The sequence below is a fragment of the Phyllobates terribilis genome, unplaced genomic scaffold (genome assembly GCF_046119375.1).
Source record: "Phyllobates terribilis strain yellow unplaced genomic scaffold, ASM4611937v1 Scaffold_6443__1_contigs__length_44478, whole genome shotgun sequence".
Lineage (NCBI taxonomy): Eukaryota > Metazoa > Chordata > Amphibia > Anura > Dendrobatidae > Phyllobates > Phyllobates terribilis.
The window spans coordinates 4,336-18,624 of NW_027369186.1; the positions used below are offsets into that span (position 1 = coordinate 4,336).

Below are 14,289 nucleotides of genomic sequence, written 5' to 3' on the forward strand. Positions count from 1 at the left end.
GAAAATAAAGTTGGAGTCGTACATGATAGTCTAGATAGACCATACACCATTTATTATTACACCATAGCCTAGTTAGGCACAAAATAAAAAAACTTGATAATTTAAAGTTGCATCTAAATTCAACTTTCTCAAACACACTCCATACTCCAAGTAGCACACCAAATTACCCAAAACTTAAAACAGCGTTGTTTGCCTTGCTTAACAAGTTACTCATGGGCGACTCGGACGATCTGCTTCCCAACATTCTGGCCCTTGAAGATGCCAACAAGAGCAGAAGGCGCAGTCTCCAAACCTTGAGCGACATCCTCAACATATGTTATCTTACCTTGTTTGATCAATGGAATGACCTTGTCCAAATAATCCTCGTACTTATCATAGTAATCAAACACGGAAAAGCCTTGCATCCGAACGCGCTTGAAGATGAGGATGTGCAAGTTATGCACGCCCTCAAGCTGCTCTAGGTTGTACTGCGACACCAAGCCGCACACTGTGATTCGACCATGGAGTCTCATGTTCAACAACACTGCGTCAAGCATCTTCCCTCCTACATTCTCGTAGTATATGTCAATGCCCTGTGGAAAATACCTGCAATGAAACCTAGCTTAAGGTGCTGGAAAAATGTCATCACAATATATGATAGCCAAATACCAGTTGTCAAGAATTAGACGCTTAATACTTAGTCAGGAACTGGAAGTTGTTGGTATTCAGAAGATGTATGAAGAATCCATACCTCTTCAATGTTGAATCAAGATCTTGTTCTTCCTTGTAATTGAAAGCGTTGTCAAAACCGAGTTTGTTCTTCAACAGATGAACCTTAGATATATGCACAATTGATTGGGACATTAGGTACGTAGGAACTTCAGAAGACTACAATTTACACTTGCACTAATACGATAGTTATGCTGTGCGCAAAAGGTGTTACCTTCTCTTTGGTTCCAGCACTTCCAACGACATAACAGCCCATCAACTTGGCAAACTGGCCTACAAGCTGACCTTACAGCACCCGATGCAGCGGAGATAAAGACACGATCACCTTTCTGAGGGGAGCATACTTCATGGAACCCGAAATAGGCCGTCATTCCAGGCATACCTGCATCATCAATGAAGCTAGAAATCAGATTCAACACTATATGCAAGTGCAACTAAACAATTAAAAGCGCTAAAAGGAAATTTGGAAAGATCAAATTGGGACGTAGAGAGTAATCTATTAAATTAGTAGACTATAAAAATATTTTGGTTGGAAAAGCCAATATGACCAAGAGTGTACAACATGAATGTTAAGTAGAATATTGAGTGTTGAGAGATATCTCGATAGAGTAGCTTACCAAGAATCCCTGTATAGTAAGAGAGAGGAACATCAGTATGATTGATCTTAAACAAAGTCTTGGACGATGGTATCACACTATACTCCTCCCATCCAGTTAATCCCCAAACAAGCTCATCTTTCTTGAAATCTGGATGCTTAGATTCCAACACTTTGCCCACACCATAACTACTCAGTGGCTGCACAGACACAAACCAAGCTTATATTATATAAAACTAAATTAAGTCCATGCTAAACATAGTAATTACTAGTAGCTAATATTGTACTTACATAGTCAGGGAGAAAGCATCAAAAATTTCAGGTTGACCGTCCATCTTCACCATAAGCTGGCGCATGTAAGGGTCACAAGAGAGGTAAAGATTCTTGACAAGCACAGCGCCATCGGAACCTTCCGGAAGCTCGAGCAGCTTCTCGATTGTCCTGACCTCCATATCCGACTCCTTGGGGAATCCAGTGACGTAGTTCTTAAGGACTACTTGCTTGTTGTTGATGCTCATTTTCTCCTTTCAGTGTGCTTAATTCTACTGATTATTGTAGGTTTGAGTGATTATGATTTATGTGTAACGAGTTGTTTGTGGCTTTGTATTTATAGTTGCAAATTACAAACAGTAGTTTCTCCCGCCAGCGTTACACTGACGTACAACTATGGAAAAACGTTTCACTACTTTTTGCCATTGACGAGTTAAATAATGTATAGGAATTGAAATTAGAGGAAGCAAAATTAAGCTGAGATTGCTATAACTTTGATGTCAGTCAATACGTCACCTGGAAGTCAAAATTCAGCAACAACTGCCAGACTTTGAATTGGACAATAACGGTTACTTCAGTTAGATATACTATTGGGATATTGGTGTACCAATTCCCTGAGTGATTCGTGCTTACAAAATTACATAATTTTGTAATGCAGAATTTTATTTTAACTATCATCACTTTGTAATGTTTTGTGGAAATTTCTACTGGACATTCAACGGTAGTTTATTTTAAATATTAGATTACGTTCTACAATTTTGTGTTTTGTTTGAAGTGTTAATATCAAATACCGTTTTCAATCACTTACATAAGTGTTTTTCGTATGTTTTTCAAACCCTACAAGAAGTCCTTTATATAGGCCCGATTGGAATGGTTAAAATCGGTTATAACCATAAATTTGAGAGAACTATCAAAGAACATTGTTGTACTATAATCATAGTATATTAACCCGGAATCAATGAACTCCACAGTATATTCCATATCTCATATTCCTTTTGATGTTTATATTCCCTTTTCCAGATTCTCCTCGAAAAGAAATAAAAGTAGCCCAATTCCAAGCCCATATACTTAACTTACATATATTAGAATAATCTTATCTTAAAATAAGCTTTGACAACGAAATCTTTACTCATTAATCTCATGCGATTCAATGAAGACGAAATCGTTTATGTGGACGTATACTCCACACCCCCAAACTTACGTTATAATAACTTTAATTCATTAAGATCTTTGATTAAATTCCGATTACATTTAACGGTCTGATAATTCACTTAAATCACCAACAAGAATCAGATGGTCATGGAACTTAAAAATCAAATTTCAAGACAAATTCAATGGCAATTTTGAACTATCTAGAGGTTAGTTGTTAGTTTGAGCTTGCTCAGACTAATCGTTTCTTTTGCTTTGATGATGATAAACACTACATGTGATCTATCTTCTGTTTCTAAGATTTACAGGAGTAGATTAAGAAGTCAAGAGAGTCGCTTTGACCAAGAGAACAAGCTAGAGACTAGCTTTGAGCCTTGCGAAGATAGAAGATATTGCAAAGGCAATCTCAATCAACTTTAAGTTGAAGAATCATAATTCAAGAGTGAAGATGTGAAGAAGAGTTGAAGGCTAAGGACTAGCGCAGAGACGAAGAGAGTCGCTGCCGGCTAGTGTATCCAGTGCTTCAACGATAGAGAAATGAAGTGAAGAAAATCTGCCCAGGTAGATTATGCTACGCGTATTTGTGCCAGCAATGGGAAAGACGTGAAGCTCAGGATAGGCGAATGTGCTTCTTCCTATGGAGAGTGAGGAGTGTGGTTCACCAACATGGACGAGTTGAAGCGTAATGGTGGAGAAGCGGATTGCCAGCGTGGTAGAGGTTGTTACAAGTTTGTTGCTCAAGAAAAAGGAGAATCTGTGGAGGAGCTGCCTGGGAGATTAGTCACACGGATTGCCAAGGTGGCAATCTCCTTTATTACAATATTGTATAGAGTTTTCTAACTTGGGAAATAAGTTTAGGATTTCTATAAATAGTTGTAATAGTTGTATGCATTCTCACGAGCTTGGGAAACCTCGAGAGGGAGAGAAAGTCTAGCTAGTAAAAAGACAACAAGATCAGGAAAGCATGGGAGTTAGTACATTGAGTGTCTTGGAAGGATCCAATAGAACTGAAAGCTGGGAGGTTAGTAAGGTTGAGTTTTGGGACAAGCTGGTGATCTCTGAGGGAGCGAGTGTCGTCTATACAACTTGAGAGCAATAATCATTGTAAGTGAGATGAACGTGAGTGTAGTGAGTGGAGAGTTATAAGGCCTTGTAATCATTTGTTCATTATATTCAATATATTGGTGAGTTTCATCTCGGACATGCATTATTGCCAAGGGTTCTCACCTTACCAAGTCTCTTTGTGCATATGAGCTGAATCTTTCATTTAACCATCTAAGATTCATATTGTGGCTTTCCCTCTTGATTCCGCATTTATAGCACACTCGCTTTGTAGCGCGTTGTGCTTACTTTAGGGAAATAGACTCGCTTAAAAGTGTTTTATTAACTTCCGCATATCTTAAACACTAAGTCTAGTCAATCGATCTACCCTTCTCTAAAAGTTAGTCGATTCAAATCTACTCTATAAAAGTTTTCAACAATCGGATCACTTCTATATTTACTCGCTTTGTTGAGAGCTATTCTTCGGATACTAGCTTTATAGCTTCTATTCATTATATATAGAGTAAGTGTAAGATTCACGCATATATCTTGTTACACTCACTTTTTATCTCGATCCTTAATTCGTCAAAACCCACAATTGGTTTAGACCACAAGCTGCTCAATCTTATACAGATTTGGTTCCTACTCTCTAGTATGAATCATGTGCTATGAAAAACACTCGTACAACCTAAGTATCTCTTTAGCTAAGCCACGTGTCTTGGCTGAGGGTGAACTAGAATGGTGGCCCACTATGACTAAGAACTACATCCAACAAACTGACTATCAATGTTGAAGAATCATAGGAAAAAGGTGAAGAAAATCTCAAAGACGAAACCGACACTTACAAATGGGGACCAACTGAGTATGCTAGGCTAGACAATAATGTCAAGACAAAGCAACTCATCCTTAACGCTCTCTCTCGAAAGGACATTGACAAGATCATGTCTCTATCCACTGCCAAGCTCATGTGGGAAGCTATCATTGATATGCACAGCGACAATGAGGATATGAAGAACAATTGTCCATTCAAGCTCCAAAGGGACATCCATTCATTTTAGATGGGAGAAAGTGATTCTGTCTCATATTATCGTTCTCAGTTCCAGGTATTTGTGATAAGACATCCTCCGCGAGACTTAAGGTAGAACCATGGGAACTCACTCTCGCTTTTATCCATGGTGTTAACTCTATGTTTGACACAACTAAACGAATAATGCTAATGACTAAAGAAACAAAAGTCTTGCATGTATCTATACTTGTTGGTAAATTAAGAGTGGAGGAAGCTGAAGATCAAAAGGAGTCAATAGCATCTAGAGAAACCCAAGGAGTCGCTCTCAAGCTCACTCGCGTACTTCAAAAGGTCGAGGACAATGATGAATCTGAAAATGAAGAGGACCAAGAAGTAGTGTTGATGACTAAGCTATTCAAAAGGTTCTTTAAGAAAAAGTTTGACATAACTACCAAAGGGGACAGAGATCCAAAGGACACGAAGCCATTCAGCCTCAAGAACATTACGTGCTACAAATGCTCAGGTAGAGGACATCTCTCTAGAGATTGTCCAAGTGAAAGGGTAGATCCGAATGAAGAAGAAGGGGGATCTGGAACACCTCCTAGGAAGGCCTTTACCACTCTATGGGGCGACTCTGATGATGATGTCGATGTTGGTGAAGATCCTGAAAATTGCTTCACATTCGCTCAACCTATTCTAGAGCCAGCTTCTATACCCGAAGTTGAGGTAAGTGTTCTTGTACCAGAACCTTTACTAGCTATCCCTCCTACACCCTCTCTCTCTATATCTACGGGTGTACTCAATCAACTGAGTCAATCTGAGGACAAGCTTGATTTGAGTGATTTTATTTCCTCTAACTCTGATATGACTATATCCAAGGATACGCTCATTCAAGTGAGTCTTGAGATAGAAAAGCTTGCTTTGAGTGAGTCATCTAAGACTCTAACTGCTCGTACGAAGCCATTACAAGCTAAATACAAACAAGTAGGAGCACAACGAGTGTTACACATGCCTTCCCCCAACGGATCATATTCGACTTAGTTGGAAGAAGATTGAAAGTAGCAAGCCAGGAAATGAACGACCACTTCCTTGGCTGAATACTGTGCCAAAGGACCTCACAACACAGGATAGCGCCGTCGGGGGACGTAGAACCCGATAAATCGCAGCCGTATCCATTTCCGCAGACGGCTTTCCCAATTGATCTAGTTCGGTAACAACCTGATTGAACTGAACTAACACCGAGTCCTTGACCATGACAACGTTCTTCCAAACACAAGAAGAGCTAGAAGAGGCAGCCCCAAACCACATATCATCTTGCTTCAACAGATTTTTTCGGACTGAAACCGTCCAAATACTCCTCCTATCAAGAAGGACATCAAACACAAGGCGAAATAATAGAGATTTGTTCCAAGAAAGGAGTTCTTTGGGACCCAAACCCTCACCTTCAAGCTCCCTACACACATTTTTCCAACCAACCAATGTGTGTTTATTGTGAATATCACCTATCCAAAGATAAGAACGACACATTGCCTCAACACATCTAATAATACCCTTAGGAAACTCAATAACTTGCATCCAAAATCCAACAATACTCTCAAAACAGATTTAATAGTTCGGGCTTGACCTAGATAAGAGAGATGCCTCGCTTTTCTACATGAAATATCACTTTGGATTTTATTAAGGATAGGTTGAAAATCACCACATTTGAGTCTCCTAGAGTGAAGAGGGGCTCCAAGATAACAGAACGACAACCTCCTTGTTTGGAACCCAAGAACGCAACAAGTTCATGTCTACATGCAGAACCAATACCCCCAAAGAACATGCAAGTCTTGCTTGGATTTGCAATCAATCCAAATTCGTTAGCAAAAGAAGACAACTCATCCTTAATGATCTTAAATGAGGGTTTCATGGGTTTGCAAAAAATAAGGAGGTCGTCTTCAAACACAAGAGTTGAGATGCCAAGCTGCTTACAACACGGGTGGAAAAAGAACCCCTTACGACCACTAGCCTTAGACAGACGTCGGGTAAACATCTCAATGATCAGGACAAATAAGAACGGGGACAAAGGATCCCCTTGCCACAACCCCGGACCACCCTTGCATAAGCCTTCAACCTCCAAAATAATAATGATATAATAGGAGGGGTAGAAACGCACTCCATGATCCAACCGATCATTTGGCGCGGGAAATTGAAGTATTCAAGGATGCTTCTCAAAAACTTCCAGATGACACAATCATAAGCTTTCTGCAAGTCAATCTAAATCAGACATCTCGGAGAATTAATCCTACTATCATACCAATTGACAAGATCCTGAGGAACCGATAAGTTATCAACAATGCAACGATGAGGAACAAATGCACCTTGATTAATGGAGACATTCTCATCAAGCAATGGCCGAATGCGATCAACCAGGATTTTAGAGATGACCTCTAGAATGGTGTTGCAACACGCAATAAATTGGAATCCCTTCACTAACAATGGCTTCTCTACCTCCGGACTGAGGCTGATAAAAGTTGCATTGAATTGGAGAAGAAGCCTACCCTTCTGAATAAATCCCAAACCGTCGAGCAAACGTCATCTTTAACGATGTTCCATCATCTTTTAAAGAAGAAGCTGACAAAACCATCCGGACCCGGAGTCTTAATGTTCCCAGTATTAAAAAAAGCAAATCTAATCTCATCAATAGAACAAAAACAACACAACTCATGATGCAAATCAGAATAAACGTCGCCTTGGAGGCCATCGACCACAAGGTCTGTCGTGACAATAACTGAACCAAAAAGGCTACGGAAGAACTTAAGAATCTCATAATTAATACTTGCATGCGTATCAATAACATTCCCTGCTGCATCGTTGAGGAGGAAGATAGAGCTACGACCCCTACATTGCTTAATACCACTGTGGACAAAAGAGTAGTTTTCCTCACCATGCTTAAACAATCCACTTTTGATTTTTGAGCAATAAAACTATGCAATTGAGTGATGCGGAGATCTAGATTAGCCTTAGCCTCGGAGACCGCATGCTACTTCTCAACACACAAAAAATCAGATTGTAACTCATCATTAGCTGATTTTAGCTACAACAAACTATTATCTCCAACACAATTCTCTACGAGACTGCACCTATCGAATTGAATTTGAAAATGGCCGACTTATGAAAACATAGACAAATAAGGATATTATACTGACAACCAAGGAAATCATGCTCGTAATGTCTCTTAAACGAATCAACACAATAAATGGCATATGGTTATTAGCCAGGATTAGGCTCATGTATAAATAGAGAAAGAAAGAAAAGTGGAACACATCATGTAACGAACTAGAGTTCCAGTGTTCAAAGCAAACCTTTCAATAGATTTTGGTTCTCTTTTTAATCGTGGTTGTAATTAGGGATGGGACTTTATACATGTGAAACCGAAGAACTGACCTGAACAACAGATTTCGGTGTGGTTCTTGTATACTCCTTCCGTTTATTTATAGTTATTCATTTAAGATCTTGTTATGATTAATTTTAAATTGTCCATTTACATATTTTGGTTAAAGTTATCTCCATTTACTCTTAATTTATTACTTCTTTTTTCACCTTTTTTACTTTTTTGCATGCATGTAATTTATAATAGGGTAATCTAGTAAAAAAATATTCTCCTTAATATGCGTAAAGTTTTTTAAATGGACAATTTAAAATATTCTCCTTAACCGAAGAACTCAATATATTACTCTTCTAAGAAATTAGGCATGCTAATGTTATTCTTCTTCTTCTTTGACCAAATTCTACCTAGTATAGTTTCTACTTAGCACCGATATCCACCACCACAAAACCTTATAATCCTATGGAATCCTACCGGATTCTTCCTCAATCCTGCCGAGTTCTTCTTCCTAACCCTGATTTTGACCATAATCATCGTCTTCTTGGATCTTAATCTCTATTTTCCGACTCCAATTTACCCAGTTTTTTAATTTTCAGTCTTCCAATATGGATTCAACAACACAAGTCATCGACGATGTCGACCAGTCTCGCTTTGATTCAAGCAACTTCGTTGATAACTGAATTTGTTCATTAATAATCAAATTTCAAGACAAATTCAATGGCAATTTTGAGCTATCTAGAGGTTAGTTGTTAGTTTGAGTTTGCTCACACTAATCGTTTCTTTTGCTTTGATGATGATAAACACTACATTTCATCTATCTTCTGTTTTCTAAGCTTTACAGGAGTAGATTAAGAAGTCAAGCGAGTCGCTTGACCAAGAGAACAAGATATTGCAAAGGCAATCTCAATCAACTCTAAGTTGAAGAATCATAATTCAAGAGTGAAGATGTGAAGAAGAATTGAAGGCCAAGGACTAGCGCATAGACGAAGAGAGTCGTTGCCGGCTAGTATATCCAGTTCTTCAACGATAGAGAAATGAAGTGAAGAAAATCTGCCCAGGTGAATTATGCTACACCAGCGTGTAGAGTATTTGTGCCAGCAATGGGAAAGACGTGAAGCTCAGGATAGGCGAATGTGTTTCTTCCTATGTAGAGTGAGGAGCGTGGATCTCCAACGTGGACGAGTTGAAGCGTAATGGTGGAGAAGCAGATTGCCAGCATGGTAGAGGTTGTTACAAGTTTGTTGCTCAAGAAAAAGGAGAATCTGTGGATGAGCTTCCTGAGAGAGAAGTCACACGGATTGTCAAGGTGCAATCTACTTTATTACAATATTGTATAGAGTTTTCTAACTTGGGAATAAGTTTAGGATTTCTATAAATAGTTGTAACAGTTATATGCATTCTCATGAGCTTGGGAAACCTCGAGAGGGAGAGAAAGTCTAGCTAGGAAAAAGACAACAGGATCAGGAAAGCCTGGGAGTTACTACGTTGAGTGTCTTGGAAGGATCCAACAGGACTGAAAGCTAGGAGGTTAGTAAGGTTGAGTGTTTGGGACAAGCTTGTGATCTCTGAGGGAGCGAGTGTCGTCTATACAACTTGAGAGCAATAATCATTGTAAGTGAGATGAACGTGAGTGTAGCGAGTGGAGAGTTATAAGGCCTTGTAATACTTTGTTCATTACATTCAATATATTGGTGATTTTCATTCCGGACATGTATTATTGCCAAGGGTTCTCACCTTACCAAGTCTCTCTGGGCATATTGAGTTGAATCTTTCATTTAACCATCTAAGATTCATATTGTGGCTTTCCCTCTTTATTCCGCATTTATAGCACACTCGCTTTGTAGCACGATGTGCTTACTTTAGGGAAATCGACTCGCTTAAAAGTGTTTTATTAACTTCCACATATCTTAAACACTAAAGCTAGTCCATCGATCTACCCTTCTCTAAAAGTTAGTCGATTCAAAGCTACTCTATAAACGTTTTCAACAAGCGGATCACTTCTATATTTACTCGCTTTGTTGAGAGCTATTCTTTGGATACTAGCTTTATAGCTTTTATTCAATATATATAGAGTAAGTGTAACATTCACGCATATATCTTGTTACACTCGCTTGTTATCTCGATCCTTAATTTGTGAAAATCCACAATTGGTATCAGAGCACAAGTTGCTCAATCTTACACATATTTGATTCCTACTCTCTTGTCTGAATCATGTGCTATGAAAAACACTAGTTCAACCTAGGGATCTCTTTAGCTAAGCCACATGTCTCAGCTGAGAGTGAACTAGAATGGTGACCCACTATGACAAAGAACTACATCCAACAAACTGACTATCAATGTTGAAGAATCGTAGAAAAAGGTGAAGAAAATCTCAAAGATGAAACCGACACTTACAAATGGGGACCGAGTATGCTACGCTAGAGAAGAATGTCAAGGCAAAGCAACTCATCCTCAACGCTCTCTCTCGAAAGGAAATTGACAAGATCATGTCTCTATCCACTGCCAAGCTCATGTGGGAAGCTATCATTGATATGCACAACGACAATGAGGATATGAAGAACAATTGTCCATTCAAGCTCCAAAGGGACTTCCATTCATTATAGATGGGAGAAAGTGATTCTATCTCATATTATCATTCCCAGTTCCAGGTATTTATGATAAGACGTCCTCCGCGGGACTTAAGGTAGAACCCTGGGAACTCACTCTCGCTTTTATCCATGGTGTTAACTCTATGTTTGACACAACTAAACGAATAATGCTAATGACTAAAGAAACAAAAATCTTGCATGTATCTGTACTTGTTGGTAAATTAAGAGTGCAGGAAGTTGAAGGTCAAAAGGAGTCAATAGCATCTAGAGAAACCCAAGGAGTCGCTCTCAAGCTCACTCGTGTACTTCAAAAGGTCGAGGACAATGATGAGTCTGAAAATGAAGAGGACCAAGAAGTAGCGATGATGACTAAGCTATTCAAAAGGTTCTTTAAGAAGAAGTTTGGCATAACTACCAAAGGGGACAGAGATCCAAAGGATACGAAGCCATTCAGCCTCAAGAACATTACGTGCTACAAATGCTCAGGTAGAGGACATCTCTCTAGAGTTTGTCCAAGTGAAAGGGTAGATCCGAATGAAGAAGAAGGAGGACCTGGAAAACCTCTTAGGAAGGCCTTTACCATTCTATGTGGCGACTCTGATGATGACGTCGATGTTGGTGAAGATCATGAGAATTGCTTTACAGTTGCTCAACCTATTCTAGAGCCAGCTTCTATACCCGAAATTGAGGTAAGTGTTCTTGTCCCAGAACCTTTACTAGCTATCCCTCCTACACCCTCTCTCTCTAGATCTATGGGTGTACTCAATCAACCGAGTCAATCTGAGGACAAGCTTGATTTGAGTGATTTTGTTTCCTCTAACTCTGATATGACTATATCCGAGGATACGCTCATTCAAGCAAGTCTTGAGATAGACAAGCTTTCTTCGAGCGAGTCATCTAAGACTCTTCCTACTCGTACGAAGCCATTACAAGCTAAATACAAACAAGTGGGAGCACAACGAGTATTACACTTGCCTCACATAGGTAAACCTCATCATGTGCCATGTCTTTGTGATGATGACTATTCAGAGCGAGTTCCTAGAACTGTGAAGATGAAAGTTCTACCTTCTAGTTCTGGAATCGCTATCTCTAACGTTCCTATGAAGTCAATACTTCATTAGGAACACACTGATTGATTTGATTTTGCAAGAAAGGGTTCAGAGTAGAAGGAAAATGGAGCTACTCTCATCCTTAACAAGCGAAGGAGTCTCGCTACTCTTATCATACAAGAGATGTATATCATGTGGTATAGTATTATCCTCTAGCACAACGAGTCTAATTTGATCATAAAGCTACATCTATTCATTCAAAGCGAGATTCAGATAGTTCAAGCAAGTTTGTGAAGACTCAAGCGACTCTATTTCTATGCTTACTGAACTATAACTAATACTTCCAGAAGAGCCAATGCTGCAAGTCATCTCTCTAAGGGAACTTCACTTAGATATCTGTATAACCCTTTAGCCTCTTCTATTTCCCTTCTTACCTTATTAGAAGAACAAGAGATGCACTGTAATTCCTCTATACTTTGACTAAGAATTATTCTTTATAATTCTACTTCGGAAACTTTAGTTGGATTTTGCTTCTTGCTTGCTTGATGTTCATGCTTATCTGCACACAAGCCAATCTAGCTAAGGAAGTATATTTTAGGAAAGCTATTGATTATAGTCTTGACAAACTACATGCTCTTCTTATGTGCCACAAATAGAGAATGGTGATCGTCTTCTTGCATATTACATGCCTAAGAAATGATCCATTGTTACGGTGTCCCTAGCCTAACGTTGATGTAACACTTCCTTACCCATGATTAAACTCCACAAGGGAATTATTCGTCTTCGTGTAAAATCCAGTTACCCCTATCATGCACATATGCTATATATTCATTAAATACTGAGTGTGAGTGTGTTATGTCCCATGTAATGAAATGTGCATTTCTTGTTAATCTTTTGCATGCTTAAATGTCACATTGGGTGCATATGTACACTTTCTTTACACTCCTAAGCATGATCAAGAACTGGGTGAGAGTTGCTTTCAGGCAGTATGAGTCGTTGTCAGGTTTTGCTTAACACAGAGGGTTTGCTTAATGAGGAAGGCATTCAACTACGGCTCCAAAAGGTGAAGTCTAGATATGCAGCCATGTGATCTAGTATAAATAGATTCGGAAAGTCTACGTGGCTCAGTGATCCAGTCTAAATGGATCCAGAAAAGTCACACTTAGACTTCAAAACGCATCATAGTAGCTTCCAGTGCGTTATCTGAGGTTGCTCCAGTGAGTCCTGTGCAGTGCCACTTGTCGTTCATAAATTCAATCCGGAAAAAAGCAAGTCTTCAGAGAGGATATAGAAGCAATAGTGCATCACCGACATTTGGCTTCTCAAGCGTCTCAAGAGTCACGTGTGACTCCCAAGAAGGTAACAACTCCTTCTCCTTCACCTCCTCCCTCACCGTCTCCAGAGAAAGATGTTCCACGAGATTCAGCGACTCTAGAGACTGGTGCAAATCAAGTTGCTGCCGCATGCAATAAGATAATCCTCTTCCTTGATCCTACTGAGACAATTGCTAATATATTCAGTGATATGGAGAAAGTTGAACCTGAAGTCTACTCAACCCCTGCTAAACCAGGTACTCATCCGTTTATCTCCTCCTCTTCAAAACCCTCTCCCTCTCTCGCTGCCTCGTTTCAAGATGAGGATGAAAATGTCTTTCCTCCAGCTGAACACAGACTATCTATAAAAGCATAGAGTTCTATTAGATTTTGGTTGAACAAATCTTAATCACAAAATGAAAATACACATAATGGTGCATTTTTTTTTTTTTGCCCAAAGGTAAATAATTTTATAAATGGCAAAAACATTACATCTCCTTAGTTCAATAGCATACGACGAACCATAGCACGCCCCCTTCTACCCGTAATCCGAAGCTTATGTAGCATTCGGAACTTACACATCTCAACGATCTCCCTAGTTACCCCCTCCACATCTACTACTCGATTATTAAAGATTACATCATTCCTATGTTTCCAACAACAATAAACACAGGAAATGATGCAGCAGTCTCTTCGACGCGGAAAGGTGCTCAACCTTCAGTATCGCTGGAACATTCTTGCCAAAAACTGCTTCCTTGATTTTGTTTGAACCACTTTGACCAAGCGAACAAGTTAGAGACTAGCTTTGAGCCTTGCAAAGATAGAAGATATTGCAAAGGCAGTCTCAATGAACTCTAAGTTTAAGAATCACAATACAAGAGTGAAGATGTGAAGAAGAGTTGAAGGCCAATGACTAGCGCAGAGACGAAGGGAGTAGCTGCCGGCTAGTGTATCCAGTGATTCAACGATAGAAAAATGAAGTGAAGAAAATCTGCCCACGTGGCTTATGCTACACCAACATGTATAGTATTCGTGCCAACAATGGGAAAGACGTGAAGCTCAGGATAGGCGAATGTGTTTGTTCCTATGGAGAGTGAGGAGCGTGGATCGCCAGTGTGAACGAGTTGAAGCGTAGTGGTGGAGAAGCGGATTGCCAGCGTGGCAGAGTTTGTTATAAGTTTATTGCTCAAGAAAAAGGAGAAT

At 39.4% G+C, this 14,289-nt stretch overlaps 1 protein-coding gene across 1 annotated transcript; it reads right to left on the bottom strand.

The window, feature by feature from the left end:
* Window positions 1–206: 206 nt before the first annotated feature.
* On the bottom strand, window positions 207–1,821 carry LOC141251008 (uncharacterized). The gene is given in 6 exon segments (XM_073670180.1): window positions 207–585; window positions 731–813; window positions 923–994; window positions 996–1,090; window positions 1,326–1,523; window positions 1,632–1,821. Coding segments are annotated over 6 exon segments (1,017 nt in total).
* Between the last annotated feature and the right edge of the window lie 12,468 nt (window positions 1,822–14,289).